Genomic DNA, 23,986 nt, shown 5'->3' with positions numbered 1-23,986 from the left:
TACTTGCGTTTAAGAGCAGTTGGAGGCCACGGAAGGAGAGTTGTATGGCATTGAAGCTCGTCTGGAGGTTAGTTAACAGTGTCCAAAGAGGGGCCAGAAGTATACAGAATGGTGTCGTCTGCGTAGAGGTGGATCAGCGAATCACCAGCAGCAAGAGCAACGTCATTGATGTATACAGAGAAGAGAGTCGGCCCGAGAATTGAACCCTGTGGCACACCCATAGAGACTGTCAGAGGTCCAGACAACAGGCCCTCCGATTTGACTCACTGAACTCTATCAGAGAAGTAGTTGGTAAACCAGGCAAGGCAATCATTTAAGAAACCAAGGCTGTCGAGTCTGCCAATAAGAATGTGGTGATTGACAGAGTCGAAAGCCTTGGCCAGGTCAATGAATATGGCTGCACAGTAATGTCTCTTATCGATGGCGGTTATGATGGCGTTTAGGACCTTGAGCGTGGCTGAGGTGCACCCATGACCAGCCCTGAAAGCAGATTGCATAGTGGAGAAGGTACGGTGGGATTCGAAATGGTCAGTAATCTGTTTGTTAACTTGGCTTTCGAAGACCTTAGAAAGACAGAGTAGAATAGATATAGGTCTGTAGCAGTTTGGGTCTAGAGTGTCACCCCCTTAGAAGAGGGGGATGCCGCGGCAGCTTTCCAATCTTTGGGAATCTCAGACGATGCGAAAGAGAATTTGAACAGGCTAGTAATAGGGGTTGAAACAATTTTGGTAGATAATTTTAGAAAGAGAGGGTCCAGATTGTCTAGCCCGGCTGATTTGTATGGGTCCAGATTTAGCTCTTTCAGAACATCAGGTATCTGGATTTGGGTGAAGGAGAAATGGTGGGGGCTTGGGCAGGTTGCTGTGGAGGGTGCAGGGCAGTAGGGGTAGCCAGGTGTAAAGCATGGCCAGCCGTAGAGAAATGCTTATTGAAATTCTCAATTATAGTGGATTTATCGGTGTTAACAGTGTTTCCTAGCCTCAGAACAGTGGGCAGCTGGAGGGAGGTGTTCTTATTCTCCATAGACTTTACACTTTACCAGAACTTTTTTTGAGTTAGTACTACACGATGCAAATTTCTGTTTGAAAAAGCTAGCCTTAGCTTTTCTAACTGCCTGTGTATTTGTTCCTAACTTCCCTGAAAGTTGCATATCACCACAGTACCCTCCAAGCTCATCATCAAGCTGGAGGTCCTGGGCATCAACCCCGCCCTGTGCAATTAGTTCCTAGACTTCCTGATGGTCCGCCCCCAGGTAGGAAACAACATCTCCCCCTCGCTGAGCCTTAACACTGGGGCCCCACAAGGGTGCGTGCTCAGCCACCTCCTGTACTCCCTGTTCACCCACGACTGAGTGGCCATGCACGCTCCAACTCAATCATCAAGTTTGCAAATGACACAACAGTAGTGGGCTTGATTACCAATGACAAGCGGGGTTTTTTTTTGTTCAGAGGTGGGCATCCATTCTTTCCATGCGTGCGCTCTCTCTGAGGGCTGAATGACCAGTTAAGAATCGCCGTCTTTCCTCTTATCGACAGCCTACAGGGAAGAGGTGAGGGCACTCGGAGTGTTGTGTCCTCAAAACAACCTCTCACTCAACGTCAAAAAAACAAAGGAGAATGATCGTGGACTTCGTGAAACAGCAGAGAGAACACACCCCTATCTACATTGAAGGGACAGCAGTGGAGAAAGTGGAAAGTTCTAAGTTCCTCGGCGTTAACATCAACAACAAACTGAAATGGTCCACCCATACAGACAGTGTGGTGAAGAAGACGCAACAGTGTCTCTTCAATCTCAGGAGGCTGAAGAAATGTGGCTTGTCACCCAAATCCCTGACTAACTTTTTGCAGATCCACAATCTCTTCATCCTGCTGGTCGGGCTGTATTCGCAGCCTCTTTATGGCAACTATTTCCTCCGTTCCCTCAACCGCAAGGCGGCTTTCTCCAGAGGGTAGTGCGGTCTCTGCACAACGCATGACCGGGGGCAAACGTCCTGCCCTCCATGACACCTACCTCACCCGATGTCAGAGGCAGGCAAAAACGCCCACGCTCGTCCCTCCCCCCGGTCTATCTCCTTTTGACGGGCGCGCCCATCGCAGGTTTCATAAGCTGGACCGAGTTTCGTTATCCGCTCCTCTTATGTCCTAAGATAGGGCGCTGACTGTGAATGAAAGACAACAACCACCCGAGCCCCTGCCTGTTCACACCGCTACCATCTAGAAGGATTTAGGTCAGTCCTGCATCAAAGCTGGGAAGAAGAACAGCTTCTATCTCAAGGCCATGGGACTGCTAAACAGCCATCACTAACTAGAGAGGCTGCTGCCTGCATGGAGAACAAATCACTGGCCACAAATAATGCCACTTTAATAATGTTTACATATCTTATATTACTCATATCATATGTACAGTATATACCTGTCACGTCCTGACCTTAGTTCCTTTTTTATGTCTATATGTTAGATTGGTAAGGGCGTGAGTTGGGGTGGGCATTCTATGTTTTGTTCTTGTGTTTATCTTGTGTTTCTATGTGTTTGGCCTGGTATGGTTCCCAATCAGAGGCAGCTGTCTATCGTTGTCTCTGTTTGAGAACCATACTTAGGCAGCCTGTTTTCGCCCTTAAGTTGTGGGTAGTTGTTTTCTGTTTCGCATCTGTACCAGACAGAACTGTTTCAGTTTTGTTTGTTCACGTTGTTGTTTTTGTATTTTTCAGTGTTCTATTAAAATAATTATGAAAACGTACCACGCTGCACCTTGGTCCTCACCTTCTTCCACCAACGACAACCGTTACAATACCGTATTTTCTACCATCTATTGCACCTTGCCTATGCCGCTCGGCTATCGCTCATCCATATATTTCTATGTACATGTTCTCATTCACCCCTTTTAGATGTGTGTGTATTATGTAGTTCTGGGGTAATTGTTAGATTACTTGTTAGATATTACTGCACTGTCAGAACCAGAAGCACCTGCATTAAGCTACACTCACATTAACTTTTGCTAACCATGTGTATGTGACCAATAACTTTTGATTTGAGCTGTTCTTGCCATAATATGGACTTGGTATTTTACCAAATAGGGCTATCTTCTGTATACCACCGCTATCTTGTCACAACACAACTGATTGGTTTAAACGCATTAAGAAGGAAAGAAATTCCACAAATTAACTTTTAACAAGGCACACCTGTTAATTGAAATGCATTCCACGTGACTACCTCATGAAGCTAGTTGAGAAAATGCCAAAAGTGTGCAAAACTGTCATCAACGCTACTATGAAGAATCTCAAATCTCAAATATACACTGCTCAAAAAAATAAAGGGAACACTTAAACAACACAATGTAACTCCAAGTCAATCACACTTCTGTGAAATCAAACTGTCCACTTCGGAAGCAACACATTTGACAATAAACTTCACATGCTGTTGTGCAAATGGAATAGACAACAGGTGGAAATTATAGGCAATTAGCAAGACACCCCCAATAAAGGAGTGGTTCTAAAGGTGGTGACCACAGACCACTTCTCAGTTCCTATGCTTCCTGGCTGAGGTTTTGGTCACTTTTGAATGCTGGCGGTGCTTTCATTCCAGTGGTAGCATGACATTTGGCATTTGCCAGAGAACACCAAGATTGGCAAATTCGCCACTGGCGCCCTGTGCTTCTTCACAGATGAAAGCAGGTTCACACTGAGCACGTAACAGACGTGACAGTCTGGAGACGCCGTGGAGAACGCCTGCAACGTCCTCCAGCATGTTTGGCGGTGGTTCAGTCATGGTGTGGGGTGGCATTTCTTTGTGGGGCCGCACAGCCCTCCATGTGCTCACCAGAGGTAGTCTGACTGCCATTAGGTACCGAGATGAGATCCTCAGACCCCTTGTGAGACCATATGCTGGTGCGGTTGGACCTGGGTTCCTCCTAATGTAAGACAATGCTAGACCTCATGTGGCTGGAGTGTGTCAGCAGTTACTGCAAGAGGAAGGCATTGATGCTATGTACTGGCCCGTCCTTTCCCCAGACCTGAATCCAATTGAGCACATCTGGGACATCATGTCTCACTCCATCCACCAACGCCACGATGCACCACAGACTGTCCAGGAATTGGCGGATGCTTTAGTCCAGGTCTGGGAGATCCCTCAGGAGACCATCCGCCACCTCATCAGGAGCATGCCCAGGCGTTGTAGGGAGGTCATACAGGCACGTGGAGGCCACACACGCTACAGAGCCACATTTTGACTTGTTTTAAGGACATTACATCAAAGTTGGATCAGCCTGTAGTGTGGTTTTCCACTTTAATTTTGAGTGTGACTCCAAATCCAGACCTCCATGGGTTGATAAATTTGATTTCCATTGATCATTTTTGTGTGATTTTGTTGTCAGCACATATGTAAAGAAAAAAGTTTAGAATTTTTAATAAGAATATTTCATTCATACAGATCTAGGATGTGTTATTTTAGTGTTCCCTTTATTTTTTGAGCAGTGTATTTTGATTTGTTCAACACTTTTTTGGTTACTACCATATGTGTTATTTCATAGTTTGGATATCTTCACTACTATTCTACAATGTAGAAAAAATAAAGAAAAACCCTGGAATGAGTAGGTGTGTCCAAACATTTGACTGGTACTGTATATACAGAATAAAACATCTAGCTTTCACAGATTTTTATTTGTACCCCGACGCAGTAAGAGTATGAGTGGTGTGAAGTGTTTCCTTTAGGAGTGTGTGTGAGTATGCAGGTAGCTCTGTGTGTGTCAGGTTTGCTAAACATGCTGCGCTGGTCTTCTTTCCCACGCTCCGTCTTACAGTCACATGGTCTCTCCTCTCTTTGCAACCAGACGATCAGAGATAGATGGATGTTCTCTCTGGAGCAGAGGCAGTATGTGATCTTTATGAGCTTCTATCTGGGTCTGATGACACTGATCCCAGTAAGTTGTTTTGCAGTCTTTACAGCAGTATTCACTGAAGTGTTTTTGTGGAGCAAAGTCTGCTGAAACTATACAGTGAATACTGTAGTATATGCAGTTAACTATAGTATAATTAATGTAGTTAAAGAAAACTGTAGTATATAGTATAGTAATTTAATGTAGTGTTTTTGCGGATTGTAGTATACTGTAATATTTACTGTAGTGTTTTACTTTTATCTTTAACATAGAAGTGAAGGCTTTCTCCTTGAGGAAACCTACTGGAGAAATACTAAAAGAGCAAATTTCCCATAACCTGCAGGTAGGTCGGTAGGACTGGGGTCTGAATGGATAGTTCAGAGCTTCTGCTCTTTTCTATAACTTATAGTGAACATAATATATGACCTATACTTGGCATGTAGGTTTCTCACTTGTCACAAATTGGGATATGGGGGAGGGTATGCAAATTAAATAATGTAGTATTTACAATAATCGTGTTTTTGCGGACTGTACTGTTTTTGAGGACATGACTGGAGTATTTACTATTTGGGATCCACGGTATATCGGTGAACATATCGGAATCGGACGATATTAGCTAAAAATGCCAACATCGGTATCGGCCGTTGTCTACTTCAACGGCGATGTTAGAAACCTATGTCAAAACTACCATGCATTCCTATATGACGTAGATACATGACGTAATAACGCCACATAGAATTTGGCGTTACACATGCAACACAGCATTCCTAACCTAGCCCACACAATGTCTGCTGTGCGGATCGAGCAATCAACAAGCGAGACAACTCAAAGGCAAAATCCATTAAAGATAAGATAATGGAATTCATTGCCCTTGAACGGCAACCATTCTCTGTCGTGGGTGATGTTGGCTTTCGCCGACTGGTCGAGCACCGGTACACAGTACCAAGTGCGCTATTTTTTACATGTTGCCATATCGGAGTTTCACAATAATAGCGTCACTGCTATTAGCTTCACGACATACATACTATGGAATGCCGTTTGGGTCTTTGCATGTAAAACAAAATACAGTAGCACTGTCAAAGCTGTACAAAAAAGTCTGCAAACAAGCAAACACCGGCCACGAACGATGTGTTTACAATACCACTTTGGTAATAAAGCATAATTTGTTCGACCGCAACTTCTGGGGTACCTAGCTTTAGCTTGGTACCTAGCTAGCACTAATACAACCAGCCTGAAAACAATGACCAGTAGAAACTGCAGTCATTTGGATTATTCTTAGCAATGATTTAGGAATCTTTGTGAGTAATATTAGCTAGGTTGTCACTTGTTGTTCGCCTATTGAAATTGAACTTCAGTTCATGAAAATAAATCGCTAGCCAGCTACTTAACCCTGTTGCCCGAAGCTAACATTATAAGCAGCCAGCTAGCTTCATCTGGCTAGTGAGGCTCAACCAGACAGGGTTATGTGTTGTGAAGCTAGCCATAATAATGATTAGGCACAGTAGTGGCATTTGCAGTTTGCCTTCAAAATAAAAGAATGTCATTGACAGTGATGCAAATAAATACAAATAGTAGAATTATGCCATACTTTTATTTTGAAGGCTAATAGATGGGACGGACCACCATTAATCAAATAAGAACTGTCTCATAAATTAGGGTTATTTTAGATGATGACACCTAGCTATATAGTTTGCTAGCTATCTAAAGCTACTGAAACAGATGCCGTGTCATTTGACAAGTCAAAAACTGTTATTTGATGTGTATCTTTTTTGACACGGAAAGACCCAAACGGCGTTCCATAGAAATCCTGGTTGAGAATGAAAAGACTGAACAAATGAACAACGAAGCAGCACAGCAAGTAAGTGAAAGAAATTGGTTTTGATTATGTTTTACTGCTAATGGGGAAACACGCAAATGCCTCAAAAATAACTTCTTGGTCATGTGGTGTGTGTGTGTGTGTGACCTTTATTTAACTAGGCAAGTCAGTTAAGAACAAATTCTTATTTACAATGACAGCAGGACGATGCTGGGCCAAATGTGCGCCGCCCTATTGGACTCCCAATCACAGCCGAATGTGAAACAGCCTGGATTCGAACCAGGGACTGTAGTGACGCCTCTTGCACTGAGATGCAGAGCCTTATACCGCTGCATCCATGTGTGTGTTAACTATTTCACTGTACTAGAATGATTAAAAGGCTGCAAAAATGTAAAATATTGGTTATCGTAATCAGGTTTTTTTTTTGCAAGGAAAATATTGGATTTCGGTATTGGACAAAAATGTCATATCGGTGCATCGCTATTTACTATAGTATTTTTTGGTGGATAATATTGTAGTATGTACTATAGTATTCTACAGTATACAGTGCTACAACATTCTATAGTAAGTACGACACATGATCGAGGGATACTACAGTGTGCAGTACAGCATTCAACAGTATAATACATATTACTACATAATTCTATAGTAAGTACTGTAGTATTATTTAGTAAACTGTAGGATTTTTTATGTGGGTAGTCTACCCTGCATGTCAGCAGCAGACAGAATTATTTTGATTGTCACAGCAGAACAAAAATACTGTAGTTTGCTTAGGTGATTTGCGTATAAGAAACCAAAGACCCCATAAAACGTACCAAAAGGAAAATGTTCTTTATCTTATCCGTATTACAATAATACTGATACTGAATAGAATAATACTAGTACTAATAAAATTGGCAATTGATAACAATATATGATGTGCATGTGCTTGTATATTGGTTATTTCTCTTGTCAGTATGAAGCCTTAGTCTTGATAACTCTCTATATTGCTTGTAATAAACGCTAAAAAAAATAACCCCACTGGGCACAGACATCAATTCAACATCTATTCCACGTTGGATCAACGGAATTTAATTGAACGGACATGGAAACAATGTCGATTCAACCAGTGTGTCCCCAGTGGGAACGGATGTCTGTGTCATGTTTTACTCATCAATAATGCAAAGGTCTTACCTCAGTATCCTCTTTAGCATCTCCATTTGCACCTTCTCCTTCTTCCTCTTCAGAGATGTCATCCTCATCATCATCCGACTCCATTTTGGCAATAGGTACATCCAGGGTCAAATTGTCATTTGTAAGAAATCCACTTGGGTTAACATCGTCTATCCAAACGTCAAGCATTGTCAGCTCCAAATCAGCCTTTGGGTTGTCACTGGAGATTATATTTTTCAAAGCCAAGCTGCCCTTTGGGAGGCCGTCCACATCCCCATTACTACCCCCATTACCGTCAGCCCCGTCTCCATCCTCCTTAGGCTGCTTCCCTATGATAATGCAGAACTGCTGGATGACGTAGGCCTTGGCCCAGTCGATGCCTCTGGTGATCCTGCCGGTGGCGATCTGCAGGTTGTTCATCTCCCCATCCTCCTCTGGAGCCGCCAGGTTGTCACCGCTGAACGAGCTCAGCAGCAAGGCCAAGAAGAGGTTCAACACCTGGATGGATAGTTAGAACAACTGGATTTTTTTAGCACACGGTATTTGTTATTATTGTCCCCCATGCTCTTGAACCAGGGTAGTGAAATTATAATTTACCAAATTCTTTTCTGGTTAATATTGTCAAAAGTTTTCTAAAACATTTTCCAGAGGTCAGTCAGACAGGGACTGTCTAACTTTACCTCTCAATAGTATCTAACAGTGGTATTGGACTGACCTCAAACGCCTGTTACATCATCAGTAGACTTAAGGCTGCCCCCTCCATGATTCCTGTAAGCCCTCTGCTATTTTCTCTATGCCACCTGCCCCAGTGGATCCCCAAACACCCCAAGGTCAGAACTGCTGGCGAATATCATGGAGCTAATAATAGCCCCTCCATTGAGTGAATGGTGTGTATCCTATTCGATGCCCTTGTTAGTCTATGGGATTCTCCCGGGAGTTCAGACAGAAAGCCCTGTTTGTCTTTGGCACATTGTTTGTTGTCAGGCTTTCGCTACCTCAACTGACATAGCTATTTCCTCTCTTCGTCCTATGAATAACCGAAGAGGAAACACAACCAGTTTCGTTTACAGTGAAGTACCGCCTGGTATCCATCAAAAGAATGGAGCTGGCATAATCGACTCAACATCTCACAGCAACATAAGCGCTGCATCTGTGGTATGTGCACTGTACGCATGGAGCGCTCCACCGAACACACTCCCTGATCTCTCATTGCATGTATATTACTCCTTTTGAGAAATCCATGAATGAACTAAACACCAAAATAGTTCAATGCCCACCCTCCAGTGCCCACATCCCATGGTTCAATGCATCACTCACCACTAGGTTACCGATGACCATGACCATCATGAAGACAACGAGACACATGCCCTGTCCGGCCACCTCCATGCACTCCCACATGGTCTCGATCCACTCTCCGCACAGCACCCGGAAGATGATGAGAAAAGCGTGAAAGAAGTCATGCATGTGCCAGCGGGGCAGCTCGCAGTCCAAGGAGATCTTGCAGACACACTCTTTGTAGCTCTTGCCGAAGAGCTGCATGCCCACCACGGCGAAGATGAAGACGATGATGGCCAGAACCAGCGTGAGGTTACCCAGTGCGCCCACTGAATTACCGATGATCTTGATTAGCATGTTGAGTGTGGGCCAGGATTTGGCCAGCTTGAAAACACGCATCTGCCCCCAAAACAATCAGAGACATTATTAGGTTACAACGGGCTGGTTTCCCAGAAACTTGATTTTACATTGAGCTGTGTCCAGAAAACTGCCCAATAATTAGGTTTGTAGAGTTAGTATCACTGCCTAATGTGATGTTAATCTTGCATAGGGTTGCAAAGGGAGGGCATATTACGGGTCACTTTTAAAGTTTACCAGTAAACGACCAACGTTTTTTGTAACTTTCTAGTTTTTTAAAAGTTAAAAAAAATCATATGACATCTAGTGAAAGTCCACCAGAGCTGTTGCCAGAGAATTTCTCTACCATAAACCACCTCCGATGTCGTTTTAGAGAATTTGTCAGTACGTCCAACCAGCCTCACAACCGCAGACCACGTGTAACCATGCCAGCCCAGGAGCACAACATCCTTCATTCTTCCTCTGTGAGATGGTCTGGGACCAGCTACCTGGAGAGCTGATTAAACTGAGAAGTATTTCTGTCTGTATGTAATAAATCCCTTTTGTGGGTAAAACCTCATTCTGATTGGCTGGCCTGGCTACCCAGTGGGTAGGCCTATGGCCTTCCAGGCCCACCCATGGCTGCGCCCCTGCCCAGTCAATGTGAAATCCATAGGTTAGGACCTAATTAATTAATTTAAATTGAATGATTTCCTTATATGAACTGTAATTCAGTAAAATCATTGAAATTGTTGCATGTTGCATTTATATATACAGAAGATTTAAAACATGCAATATACCTGCAATGAAGCCTCTCAACAACTACATCACATTAGTAATCTAACAGACTCACATCCAGAGCGACACACAGAAGCAACCAGGGTCAACTCCCTGCTCAGGTGCACGTCGACAGATCTCCCAAAAGGTCAAACGGGCACCCGAACCAGCAATCCATCAGCAACCAGCCCAAGCTTCCAACCGCCAAGGTCACCAGCCCGTTTATATATTTTTTAGTATATATATATAAAATAATAAATAAGATGCTTTTTAAAATAAATAAAAATGTAATGACAAAGCTGCAAAACATTATCCTAAATATAAACCATCAACTTAGTGAATGCAATTGGTGTTTGATATGAGGGTGTCAATATGTTTACAAAAGATTTTCACAACTATTTATTTGACTATGTCCAATACATAGTGTTTTACTACGTCTTCGTTGTAAATGTTGTAGCGTCAAACTGATGGCAGTTGTGAAAAAATGGTCAATAGTTGGAAGTGTTGCAGAGTTGACTAAAAATAATGCCATTGTGTATTAGACGCTTCTATCATTAATTAGGCTCTTTTCTATTCAACCATATAGTCTATCCACTAGACATTCATGGACAGTATGGACACAGATATACAAAATGAGTCATATGAATACATAATATACATGCTATTCAAGTATAAATGATCAAAGTTACCACAGATTGCCATAGGTGACCTGCTAATTACCCAAATTACAGAAGATTCCCATAACTTTGGTAAATTACCCAGCAGTTTGCAACCCTACTCTTGCAACTATTTTATGAGAATGCTTTAATCTATCGGGATCCATTCTCACTGCACAGTTACACTGAGAGAGTATGTTCTAAACCTTGGGTGGAGTTACTCTCACCAGACGGAAGGAACGTAGCACGGATAGACCTTCAACGTTGGCCAGCCCCAGCTCCACCAGGCTCATTGTCACAATGATGCTGTCGAAGATGTTCCACCCGACCTGGAAGTAGTAGTACGGATCCATGGCGATGAGCTTCAGCACCATCTCTGCTGTGAAGATTCCTGTGAAGACCTGTACAAGAGATGAGAGAGGGGAGCCTCGTGACTTATATTGAAAACTGTGCCATGTCTAGATATGCACTGTGAACCTGCATTTTTAACATGATCATTTTGAGCGAGAGATTTCTAAGGTATCCCTATCATGGCTTCAGAAGAGGTGAAGTGGAAGAGCATCATTAAGGAAGGTAAACTCACCAAGTTCCCCACACTCAGCACTTCTTCAAACTCTGGCGTCATGGGGTAGTGCTCCATGGCCATGAACATGGTGTTGAGTACAATGCAGATGGTGATACCCAAGTCCACGAATGGGTCCATCACTATGAAGTACATCCACTTCTTGAAAGTCACCCAGGGCACACAGCAGTTCCATTTCAGGAAGATGTCTGAACACTTGTACCAGCAAGGCGGACAAGGTCTCAGTTCCTCCTCCAAATCTGTTGGAATGAGGGTAAAGGAGGAGGGTGTTAGTTATTTTGTACACATCCCTTCACGATAAGGATTTTTAAAATTGGTTCAGGATTTGTTTTCAACCTTTATTTATTGTTTGCAGCACCTAAAGTTCAAAAATATTATTAAAATCTATGTAGGTCTTGAAAGGTATTACTTATCTTGAGCACCTAAAGTTAAAACGTGTAAGGCCTTGGTTTGTAGGTCTTATAGCTGAAGAAGCTGACACAATATGCCATCAGTGCATTAGATGGGAAACTTTGATGCTGAAACTCTGCATAACTCATAAAATAATATAAAAGAAGCCCTTGCTCTAACACAGTGGCCAATTGGAACACGGGTATTGGTGGATATCACAGTCATATACATCACATTCCAGTCCCACACAAGGATTCCTTAGGACATTTAATTTCTCGTATACAGATCCATTGCGATTTGTGACAGTTACCGTCCATGTCATCTTGGCTGTAGACACTGGATGAACTGGATGTCTTCTTCTGCAGGCCTACTACTTCCAGCTGGTCCTTACTCCCCTTGGCTCCACTGGCCCTCTTCAACACAACAGCAGACTGTAGAACAAAGAGAAACAAGACACACTTATCCATCAGGCACATAGCAACACACTTAAAAAAATATATCTATGTTTTACCCCCTTTTTTTCTCCCCAATTTCGACTTTGTCTCATCGCTGCAACTCCTCAACGGGCTTGGGAGGCGAAGGTCGCGTCATGCATCCTCCGAAACATGACACGCGAAACCAGGCTTCTTAACACTCGCCCGCTTAACCCGGAAGCCGGCCGCACAAATGTGTCGGAGGACCTGACGACCGAGGTCAGCTTGCAGGCACCCGGCCCGCCCCAAGGAGTCATTAGAGCGCAATGAGTCAAGAAAGCCCCCCCGGCCAAACCCTCCCCTAACCCGGATGACGCTAGGCCAATTGTGCGCCGCCCTATGGGACTCCCGATCACGGCCGGTTGTGATACAGCCCGGGATCGAACACGATACAGTGCCTTAGACACTGCTGCGCCACTCGGAAGGCCAGCAACCCACTTTTTCAGAGCCAAACCGAGCCTCACCAAACCAAACTGTACTGAGTTGGTTATGCATTCATTGATTATGCATTCATCAATGTTCCTGAAACCACCCTGAAAAGGAAAATGTGATTAAACAATATCCGAGCCAGCGCAGTTTGGTTCAGGTCGGCACATTAGTGTGAAAAAGGTCATAACTTCAAGAGCACAGCAACCCATCTGAGCCATGCAGCTCACCTCCTGGTCTGTCAGGACCTTGTTGGCGTTGGCACTGATCATGAGGCCTCCATTGGAGTCCTTTATAGCCTTGCTGGAGGATGTACACGCCTCATCATCAGCAACCTCTTCATCTGCCTTTTCACCTTTCTCTTTCTTAGATGTTCTACTGGACAGTGACGTCTGACTGCCAACAATTTCAGCGTGTTCATGGTGTTCATGATGCCTGTCATGTCTCTGTCAGTCAAATAACCAGAATCAAACAAACCAAGGACGAGAACGACCAACATGAGCAATAATCTGCAAGTTAACACTTAGTATGATTACTAGGTATTTTTTGAATTCATCAAGTTCGTCAGACATTTGAATTGACTAACGAAATCTTTCTCTATCAACCATCATCTGATCAAAGAGTGCAATTTATTGTTTGTTGATTGGATTTATATATAGGACCTTTTCTTCCCAGATGCTCAAAGCACTTTACATACATAGTAAGTTGATCACACCTCTTTGACCTCTGCTTCTCTCCTTTCCTTCAGCTGCACCATGATCATGGCATACTCCTCCTCCTTCTCCTTGGCCTCGGCCATGGTGGCCTCGTTCTGCTCGGCATACGCCATGGCCACCACAGCCAGGATCAGGTTGATCAGGTAGAACGAGCCCAGGAAGATCACCACCACAAAGAAAATCATATAGGTTTTCCCTGCTGAGCGAAGAGTCTATGGGTAAGGGGGGGGGGGGAAACGGCCAGTTAACTCATCAGGAAACCGAGTGAGTACTCTTTCTATATCAATATCCCTGGTGACACATAATTGCAATCTCTCAAATTCAATCCCGGTCTACCGGCTGATGTTACAGATGTAAATTTCAGGAAATGTTAGGAGCAAACACAGCTCTATGTCATTGTCATCGAAGCACATGACGTATACGCACCAGCTGGAATAGATTTTCCCAGAAGTCCTGTGTCATGAGCCGAAACAGGGCAAGGTAGGCCCATCCAAAACTGTCGTAGCTTGTGTATCCATAGTTGGGATTCCCTCCGGCCTTCATACACGTGTATCCTTCAGGGCAATTTCTGTCAAAATGCCAATGAAGTGGCACAACAAATTGAATGGGACTTATGATCTTCAGCATTCAAAGATATGTTATATTTGAACTATGTTGAAATAATTTGCACCATATATTGCATTATCAACAGAGACAAGGCAAGACTATAAAGCTACCCAGATGCTCAACTCTGATATCCCAAAAAACCTACCCAGCATCAGAAGCGTTTCCACAAAGAAGAGGGTCTAACATTCCAGGAAGGAAGTAATGGTTCACTGGGGTAAAACAGAGAAGGGACCTCCATTAGAAAGTGCACCAAGTTGATATACAGTGCATTCGGAAAGTATTCAGCCTCTTTGACTTTTTCCACATGTTGTTAATTAACTTACAGCCTTATTCTAAAATTGATTCAATTGTTTTCCCCCCTCATCAATCTACAAACAATATCCCATAATGATGAAGCAAAAACAGGATTTTTGATTTTTTTGCTAATTTATAAAAATTTTAAAAATATATCACATTTACATAAGTATTCAGATCCTTTACTTTGTTGAAGGCCCTTTAGCAGCAATCACAGCCCTGAGTATACTTGGGTATGATGCTACAAGCTTGGCACACCTGTATTTGGGGAGTTTCTCCCATTCTTCTCTGCAGATCCTCTCAAGCTCACATTCAAGCTCTGTCAGGTTGGATGGGCAGCGTTAATGCACAGCTATTTTCTCAGCTAACTCTACCTCGTTTCTGACTAATCTCCCAGTCCCTGCCGCTGAAAAACACCCCCAAAGTATGATGCTGCCACCACCATGCTTCACCGTAGGGATGGTGCCAAGTTTACTCCAGACATGATGGTTGGCATTCAGGCCAAAGAGTTTAATCTTGGTTTCATCAGACCAGAGAATCTTGTTTCTCATAGTCTGACAGTCTTTAGGTGCCCTTTGGCAAACTCCAAGCGGGCTGTCATGTGTCTTCTACTGAGGAGTGGCTTCCGTCTGGCTACTCTAGCATAAAGGCCTGATTGGTGGAGTGCTGCAGAGATGGTTGGCTTCTTAATGTTTCTCCCATCTCAGCATAGGAACTCTGGAGCTCTGTCAGAGTGATCATCGGGTTCTTGATCACCTCCCTGACCAAAGCTCTTCTCCCCCAATTGCTCTATTTGGCCGGGCGGCCAGCTTTAGCAAGAGTCTTGGTGATTCCAAACTTCTTCCAGTTAAGAATGATGGAGGCCACTGTGTTCTTGGGGACCTTGAATGCAGCATAAAGGTTTTGGTACCCTTCCCCAGATCTGTGCCTCGGCACAATCCTGTCTCGGGGCTCTACACACAATTCCTTCGACCTCATGGCTTGGTTTTTGCTCTGACATGCACTGTCAACTGTGGGACTATATAGACAGGTGTGTGACTTTCCAAATCATGTAATCATGTAATCAAATCATCAGAGCAGCTCACAGATCACTGGACCTGTACATAGCCCATCTGTAAATAGCACATCCAATTACCTCATCCCCATACTGTATTTCTTATTCAAATGTGTATACTACTTATAGAAATATTTATACTTATACAGATTTACATACGTATTTAAAACTATCATACAGTAAGTGCCATGATAAATTCCCAATTAATATAATGTAATGGTTCATTAGGCCACTATCAACTCCCCTTCCACACATCAATGTGCCATCAAAAACCTGTCAATACCTTTATCGTCGATGTATGCCTTGAAGTCCCACGTACTGTTGCTGCTGTTTGTGCCATTGTAGTCCATAATGTCATTAAAACCACTGGTGTCATTGAAGGCCATAGTGATGTTGTCCATGTTGGTAGAGTTTAAACGCCATTCCACAGGGGGCCAGTAAACACACTTCTGCTTCAGGTTTCCCATGAACAGTTGAAGGCCGACCAGAGCGAACACAGCCAGGCAGAACACTGTTAGGATCATCACATCAGCCAGCTTCTTCACTGACTGGATCAAAGCGCCCACAATGGTTTTCAGACCTTAAAATAACCCAAAAAAGCATTCAAATAATCTGTGATCTGAAAACTATTTGTCGAAGAATGAATAACATATCGTTGAGAGTATTTGATTGTGCTTGATATCCTTGTTCTCTGTATGGTGTCATTAATAACCCATGTTTTATTGTGTAGCTTGCAGCGCATTGTGCTTATAATATAATAATAACAGATGCAATTTAGCAGATGCTTTTTTTAAAGGTGACTTACAGTACAAAACAGTGCGGGAATACAACCCAAAACAACCCTAGGGTTGCTAGCACCACACACTTACCAACTGAGCTACACAGGACCCAAAGCAGGTGTTCAAAAGCAGGTGGTGCAGTAAACAAACACACCCCAGTGGGATTTTGGACCTTCTTATGTGACACGTACCGGGAATTACAGTGATTGTTTTAAGGGCTCGGAGCACACGGAACGTCCTGAGGGCAGACACGTTGCCCAGGTCAACGAACTCTGTGAGGTACCTGCCGAGCACAAAACATGACAACACAACCAGCACATTAGAATAGAGGAGTTGACAGTTGACGTGTCAGTTGAACAAAAAGAATATGTTCAGATTCATGGACTTTAAATGTACATTTAATTCAATACCATTGGCTCAGTTGTTATTCTAACATAGAGGATCAGAGGGTCGCTATGGTATAAAGATATGGTTTAGCGGAGGATATGTTTAGCTCGGGGTAACTGTCCACTTCTAGAGCCAAATGGCAGTGTTATCTGTAAACTGACTGCAGAAGGCAGGCGTGCGACTCGACCAGTAAGACACCATATGGAGATTTAGTTATGAAGTGGCATACGTCATGATGTGGCTGGGACTCACCAGCAAAAGTCTCAATGTTTGAAGAAGGATGACACTTACAAAAATACATTTGAAAGAAACTAGATCACATTGGGCTCCAGAGAAACAAGCTCTGTTTCAGATTTTGATAGCAGGATCCTTAACCCACTTCTATGTACGGTAACTCAAATATTTGTAATCTTATATTTACATGATTGAAACTAGCTGGATGAACTGTATGGTGTTACTTTTCATCGGGGCTCCAGGGCCATATATAGTACAGTCACAGTGCAGCATTTTGGACCGCCACAGAACTTCAGCCATTTGGTACTGGGACAAACAAAGCCCGGGAAGGAGGTGAGCACCTATAAATAGACCCAGAGTGTGGTGTGTGACCATCCATTGCAAGTGGACAAATATTTTCATTCATTTGGGGCTCCATGATAAAGCGAGGCAAGTGGTGTAGAAGGGCATTATGGAGAGAGAAAGGGATGGAGAGATATATTTTATATTTATATTTGAGTCATTTTGCAGACGGTCTTATCCAGAGCGATTTACAATTAGAACTCCTTAGCCAAACGAAATGAAAACTTAGCTGCTTTAAAGAAAAGGAAATACATGCAAGCTTTTTACTGTTTACAAAAGACTAGTCGATCTGAGTCACAGAGTTCACACTTTTAGCAAACTTCTGACCCTGGACGAGACACGGGGCAGGGAACATGTCCACAGTAATGACAGGGAAGTGTCTTGGTGGCAGAGTGTTCCATTTCAGTCCAGTCAATTCAGGAAATGGATTGACATTCCCGTCATGAATTAAACGTTTCCCAATATTTCAACTTTGGTGAATAATGAATTTCACCTCACATTCTGAATTGACTGAGTTGAAATAGGACTCGACCTAAGGTGAGTGCACAGGTGTGACGATCGGAGGCAGGGGGGACTAGCCCTTTCTAGGTGGTATTGAGCGAATAAAGTTGTATTCTAGGTGGTTTTGACCAGGTCGTGGACGTGGAAGTCATCATCGTCGTAGTTGATGTGGTCGACAGAGGGTTTAGAGAGGGAGTGAATGGGGAGAGAGAAAGAGTACATGGGGTGCTGGGGCCTGGGGGGAGGAGAGATAAGGAAGCAGACAAGGCCAGGGTCAAACTCATTAAGCCATTGGAGATGTCCTTTTACCTTCCTGACCTTTGACCTTACTCCTTCACTAATGCACACAGACACACAAAGAAACACAAACACACACACACTCTAACACCTGCCCCCGTGTCTAATGGTACTGCGCTGACGACTGACGGCAATCACTCTCCAAATACTCACGCCATGCTGATCACCATAAAATCCAGCCAGTTCCATGGATCTCGAAGGAATGTGAAATCTCCAACACAGAAGCCTCTGGACAACACTTTAATTGTTGCCTCAAAGGTATAGATACCAGTGAAAACATATCTGTAATGCAAAAAAAAGGGGAAGAGAGAGACGCTTTATAAAATAGCTTTTGGTGAAACTTTGTAGTGGTCAAAATGATTCTCAATAATGTTATGACCAACCTTTTTAAATAAATACAAAAAATCACTGATATTTATATGAACATTTACATGTTCTTTTAAAAGTGCCCCCACCCCAAAACATTAATAATCTCCTACGTAGGTTGGAAACTTACTCAACAGTTTTACTCCATGCCGGAGGGTCACTCATCGTCATGAACACACAGTTGGACATGATTGTTAACATGATGAACATGCTAAATAATGTACCCATATTAAGGAAATAACATGGCATTATAATGGTATTCAAATCTAATTCTATGGACCAATTTAATTAGTACATTTTTTATTAACAATTTTTATTTTATTTACATTGTTGATTCATATTAATATAGTAATCGGTAGTCGCTAATGGGTGACATACTGGATTGTAAAAATCTTTAATATTTCTAAAACCACATTATAAAATCACTACCATTTCCCATCGAATGGCGGCTTCTGATACGAGTAGGGGGAGAGGTATGTTTCCTCATCAACAATTCACGGTGTTCCCGAAATTGAAAACATCTCGAGCTCCTGTTCACCGGGCCGTTAGTTTCTGATGCTAAAACTCATTCTAATTAGATCAATTAGGTGTGTTGCAACTGTTGCCAAATAATGACATTAACATATATTGCTAAGGACATGTGAGTAGGGCTACTCACCTAGGTCTCAAACCTGAGCCACCAGCACTAATGACGAACACCCTAACCACTGTCCCAAGAAGGGATATCTCTAAGGCATGTGCTTATTGGGCCAGTGTAGTTAGGCCCTGTCCAGAACAAACCCTAACCCCTCCTCCCTACGTAGATCTGAAAGAACTTAATATGCATAAATAATAAGGTGAATCCACTTTGAAGTAAATCTCATCTCTGTTAAAAGTACAAACTTTCATTGATCCTAGTGATTCCAGAGTATCCTTAAAACAGGTCAATATGCCCCACCAACATCAGACAGCTACGCAGAAAACCATTACATTCTGAAATAAGTCAATCAAATCAATAATGAGAGAATAGTCAAATTAACTGATAACTGACACAGACATGATGGTGTAGCAGGAATATCTGAATGCCGTGAACCATGAGATTCAAATTCCAGGTGTTGAATAATAATTACTGTATACACTGAGTGTACAAAACATTATGGACACCTGCTCTTTCCATGACATAGTCTGTCCAGGTGAAAGCTATGATCACTCATTGATGTCACTAGTTAAATCCCCTTCAATCAGTGTAGATTAAGCGGAGGAGACAGGTTAAAGGAGTTTTAAGCCTTGACAATTGCGACATGGATTGTGTATGTGTGCCATTCAGACAGTGAATGGGCAAGACAAAATATTTAAGTGACTTTGAACAGGATATGGTAGTAGGTGCCAGGCACACCAGCTTGTGTCAAGAACTACAACGTTGCTGGGTTTTTCACACTCAACAGTTTCCTGTGTGTATCAAGAAAGGTCCAGCACCCAACATACATCCAGCCAACTTGACACTGGGACAACTGTGGGAAGCATTGGAGTCAACATGGGCCAGCATCGATGTTGAATGCTTTGGACACCCCGTAGAGCCCATGCCCTGATGAATTGAGGCTGTTCTGAGGGCAAAGGGGCATTCCCATGAAACGTGTCTAGAACATTAATATTGTATATACCATGGCTTTGTTCAATACACCTTTCTGGTTGGCTTGAAGGACATTCTAGAGCATTTATTATTTCCCTATAACGCACTATATATTTGCACGGTAGAATTCAATGGCTATAGTTCATTCTTACATGTTCTATGTTTGAGCTGCTTTTGAAAGCAAAAGTCGAACTGGAAACTGTATTGGTATTGTTGAATTAGATTTTCAGAATAATAAGCTAGGACTGATTGTTTGGTTAGCTAAACTAGCAAGTCTGTTCGGTTACCACGCAACAATTGCAGCTATGTAGTTGACTTGCTAGCTACTTCAGTGAATGTTGAACACATTTCGAGTGGCAAATCTGTTAAAATATAGCCAGGGTATAAAAAGGATCTCTGTCATCAAGGCAAAGGGTGACTATTTGAAGAATCTCAAATAGTTTTGATGTCGTCAGTATTATTCTACAATGTAGAAAATAGTATAAATAAAGAAAAAACATTGAATGAGTAGGTGTTCTAAAACTTTTGACCGGTAGTGTACATCGTCAGTCACAGGCTTCATTTGGAAATGTGTTGATGATGTTGTACCCACAGTAACAATCCGGACATACCCAAACCAAAAACCCTGGATGAACAGAGATATCTGTACCATGCTGAGTGTCCGTACTGCAGAATTCAATGTCAGCAGAACAAACCCAGATGACTTGGTGGCTTGCAACACGTACAAGGCAAGAAGATAAGAGCTCCGCAAATCCATTAGGGAAGCAAATAGACAATACAGAATCAAAATGGAATTGATGCTTGACAACTCAGACTCGTGAAACATGTGACAAGGACTAGACTATCACAGACTACAAAGGCAAATCCAGCAGTGTGGTGCCCACCGAAGCCTTCCTCCCAGATGAGATTAACACATTCTATGTTTGCTTTGAGACAGACAATATCGATCCATCCAGGAAGAGTCTAGCTGCTCCGGACGACCAAGTGCTTTTGCTCTCCGAGGCTGACGTGAGGAAAACTCTCAAAAGAGTGAATATTCTGATCCAGATTTCATTCCTGGGAGTGTGTGCTGACCAGTTGGCGGGTGTCTTCTCTGACATCTTTAATCTTAATCTCAGGCTGTAGTCCCCACCTGCTTCAAAGAGAATTCCATCGTCCCAGTGCCCAAGAAAAACAAGATAAAATGCCCAAATGACTATAGCCCCATCACGCTCACCCCGGTCGTCATGAAGTGCTTCGAGAGGCTGGTCATGGACCGCATCAAGGCCAGCATGCTAGGCACAGTGGACCCACTCTAATTTGCCTACCGTTCCAACAGATCGACAGAAGATGCCATTTCCATTGCAATTCACACGGCCTTAACACATCTGAACAAAAGGAACACCTATGCAAGGATGCTGTTCATTGACTACAGTTCAGCATTCAACACTGTTGTTCCCTCCAAACTTAACACCAAGCTCAAAACTCTGCATCTGGATACCACTCTCTGCACTGGATGCTGGACTTCCTGACGGGCAGACCACAGACTGTGAGGATTGGCAACAACACCTCCTCCACACTGATTCTTAACACAGGGGCCCCCCAGGGGTGTGTCTTCAGCCCTCTGCTGTACTCCCTGTTCACACACGACTGTGTAGCTTTGTACAACACCAACTCCATCATCAAGGTTGTAAGCCTGAACCAACAACGACAAGTCAGCATATAGGGAGGAGGTAAGTGAACTGGCATTGCGGTGCCAGGACAACAACCGCTCCCTCAAAGTCAGCAAAACAAAATAGTTGATTATTGACTACAGGAAGCAGAGGTGTGCACATGTCCGATCAACATCAACAGAACTGCAGTAGAGAGACTCAGCAGTTTTCAGTTCCTCAGTGTTCACATCACCAAAGACATGACATGGACCAACAACCCCACCACTCTTGTCAAGAGGGCGCAACAGTGGCTCTACTTCCTAAGGTGGCTGAAGAAATTCACAATGCCACCCGGGTCCTCTTCATATGCTGAACACTGCTGAACTGGACTAACGACCTGCTCTGACTCTCCACACCTTTGCACACATGCACACACGCACACAGGCACACACACACACACACACACACACACACACACCGTAGCACATTTCTTGGATTCTGAACATTCAGCAGGATCCTAAGTTATATTTATATATAATGTAGATCAGTGAGATATTTGTATTGCAAGGATATGAATGTATGAGAATTTTGATGGATCCTCTCCTGAGAATACTGAAGGGTGTTAGAATATAGCAGGCAGGCTCAGCATTGAACCTGAAGATTGTATTCCCTTTGGTGATGACGATAAAGGTCTGAAAAACAAGAAGTAAAGATCAGTGAAGAAATATTTGAAGTCCAATATTATCTGTACTTTAATTGAATGTATTGATGTTTGTCTCAAGGATATTAGCAACATAGAGTGTGTAGTAATTGTTGTAAATCAGAGGGCATTTACCCTCTGAATAATAACAATATAATAATATTACTTGGAATGTGTAAATCCACCTCTGATTTGAGCTTAGTGTAAAGGAAATGACTTTGTGATGATGTCTGGTTATGTGGACACTCAGCCCTCAGGCCACTAAGGGACATGGGCTGCAGTGCTCACTTTGTGTGATTTGTAGAAAGGATCCAGTTCCTCCAGAGGCGTGTTGAACAGCTCAGGTGGCGGGTCTCCGTAGATGAATGGCAGGGCCTTTCCAGCCTCCAGGTCGACGGCTGGCTTTGGCAGGTCCTCCTCTGCCACCTCCGGAAAGGTTTGAAAAAAACATGATTACAAACACTTTACCATTTCTTACGAGCACTGATTTTGCGGATAGCTGCTATTTTGAAAGCAAGTTTAACTTACAATGGCTTGACTGTGATATATGGACATTTGAATTACCTTACTTAAATCCACTGATTGTGAAGTCACTCTGGAATCTGGATAAGTGTCTGCAAAATGACTGAAATGTTAAATGTACCTCAATGTTCAGGGCCTTTTTTCTCTCCTGCTCCTCTGCTTCCTCGGCCATCCGCCTCTCGATCTCCGCCAGCGACTCAAGGGTGAAGCGGCGAAACACTTCGGTGCCTGTGGGAGGGAGCAGGGCGACCATCTTGGCATTCTGCTGGGCGAGAAATGCAACCACACCGGGGTCTCTCAGCAGGTTTTTTAAATTAAATGTAACCTTTATTTAACTAATGTGCTGTGAGTTGGAGGGATGGATCAGGAAGATGAAAAGATATTAGGCATGAAAATGGAAGTTGAAAAAATACATCTTTAAAATGCATGATTTAAAACATGTTTTGGTATATTGTTTCATTAAGGTATTTCATGGAGAGGGACAGGTACAAAGAGAAAAGACTGGGTGAGGACACTGTGCGACAGCTTCAGCTGAAATGTGAACTCAGACATGTGGGTCCTTTTCTGTGTTTTTGAGCAGCCAAGCTGCTCTTTTTACAACAATCTGCTCTGCACTTTTTACAACAATCCGTAGCCTTGAAACCACTTTACAGAATCCTCTTCCCTTTCCTCAACGGAAACTCCTTTACAATGACAAGACAAGACAGGACGGGCTTTGAGTGCCACATTTTTTGCCAAATGTTTTTATCCCCCAAAAAATATAGACATTATTTTGGCGGGGGAGGGGGCTTGACTGTTTTGCATGTTATTTTGGCATTCATCCGTGTCAAATATCAGTTTGCAAACAATGTAAAAGATATATACAGTGGGGCAAAAAAAGTATTTAGTCAGCCACCAATTGTGCAAGTTCTCCCACTTAAAAAGATGAGAGAGGCCTGTAATTTTCATCATAGGTACACACCACAGTTGATTTCTTCAAACCAAGCCTTCCCAGCCTGGTGCAGGTCTACCATTGTATATCTGGTGTCCTTTGACAGCTCTTTGGTCTTGGCCATAGTGGAGTTTGGAGTGTGACTCTTTGAGGTTGTGGTTGTGTCTTTTATACTGATAACAAGTTTAAACAGGTGCCAGGTGCCACAGGTAATGAGTGGAGGACAGAGGGGCCTCTTAAAGAAGAAGATACAGGTCTGTGAGA

The 23,986-nt window shown here is 43.1% G+C and overlaps 1 protein-coding gene and 1 non-coding gene across 2 annotated transcripts in view; both read right to left on the bottom strand.

Annotated features, from left to right (window-relative positions):
- LOC135553943 (sodium channel protein type 4 subunit alpha B-like) overlaps positions 1 to 23,986 on the bottom strand; it is a 55,232-nt gene that overhangs the window by 16,582 nt on the left and 14,664 nt on the right. Inside the window, exons 2-17 of the mRNA XM_064985898.1 lie at positions 22,913 to 23,053; positions 22,558 to 22,695; positions 22,143 to 22,261; positions 18,460 to 18,549; positions 18,117 to 18,245; positions 16,394 to 16,485; positions 15,707 to 16,003; positions 14,221 to 14,284; positions 13,896 to 14,037; positions 13,469 to 13,681; positions 12,984 to 13,199; positions 12,165 to 12,285; positions 11,465 to 11,703; positions 11,109 to 11,282; positions 9,155 to 9,511; positions 7,859 to 8,335 (exon numbers count right to left, since the gene is read on the bottom strand). Coding sequence (XP_064841970.1) covers positions 7,859 to 8,335; positions 9,155 to 9,511; positions 11,109 to 11,282; positions 11,465 to 11,703; positions 12,165 to 12,285; positions 12,984 to 13,199; positions 13,469 to 13,681; positions 13,896 to 14,037; positions 14,221 to 14,284; positions 15,707 to 16,003; positions 16,394 to 16,485; positions 18,117 to 18,245; positions 18,460 to 18,549; positions 22,143 to 22,261; positions 22,558 to 22,695; positions 22,913 to 23,044 — 3,000 coding nt within the window. The 5' untranslated portion in view covers positions 23,045 to 23,053. The remainder of the gene's footprint in view (positions 1 to 7,858; positions 8,336 to 9,154; positions 9,512 to 11,108; positions 11,283 to 11,464; positions 11,704 to 12,164; positions 12,286 to 12,983; positions 13,200 to 13,468; positions 13,682 to 13,895; positions 14,038 to 14,220; positions 14,285 to 15,706; positions 16,004 to 16,393; positions 16,486 to 18,116; positions 18,246 to 18,459; positions 18,550 to 22,142; positions 22,262 to 22,557; positions 22,696 to 22,912; positions 23,054 to 23,986) is intronic.
- On the bottom strand, positions 5,146 to 5,199 carry LOC135554886 (U7 small nuclear RNA). The gene has a single exon (XR_010457755.1). It is a non-coding gene; the product is annotated as a U7 small nuclear RNA (small nuclear RNA).

This window comes from Oncorhynchus masou, chromosome 14 (genome assembly GCF_036934945.1).
Source record: "Oncorhynchus masou masou isolate Uvic2021 chromosome 14, UVic_Omas_1.1, whole genome shotgun sequence".
Classification (NCBI taxonomy): domain Eukaryota; kingdom Metazoa; phylum Chordata; class Actinopteri; order Salmoniformes; family Salmonidae; genus Oncorhynchus; species Oncorhynchus masou.
This window is presented reverse-complemented; position numbering and strand designations above follow the sequence as displayed.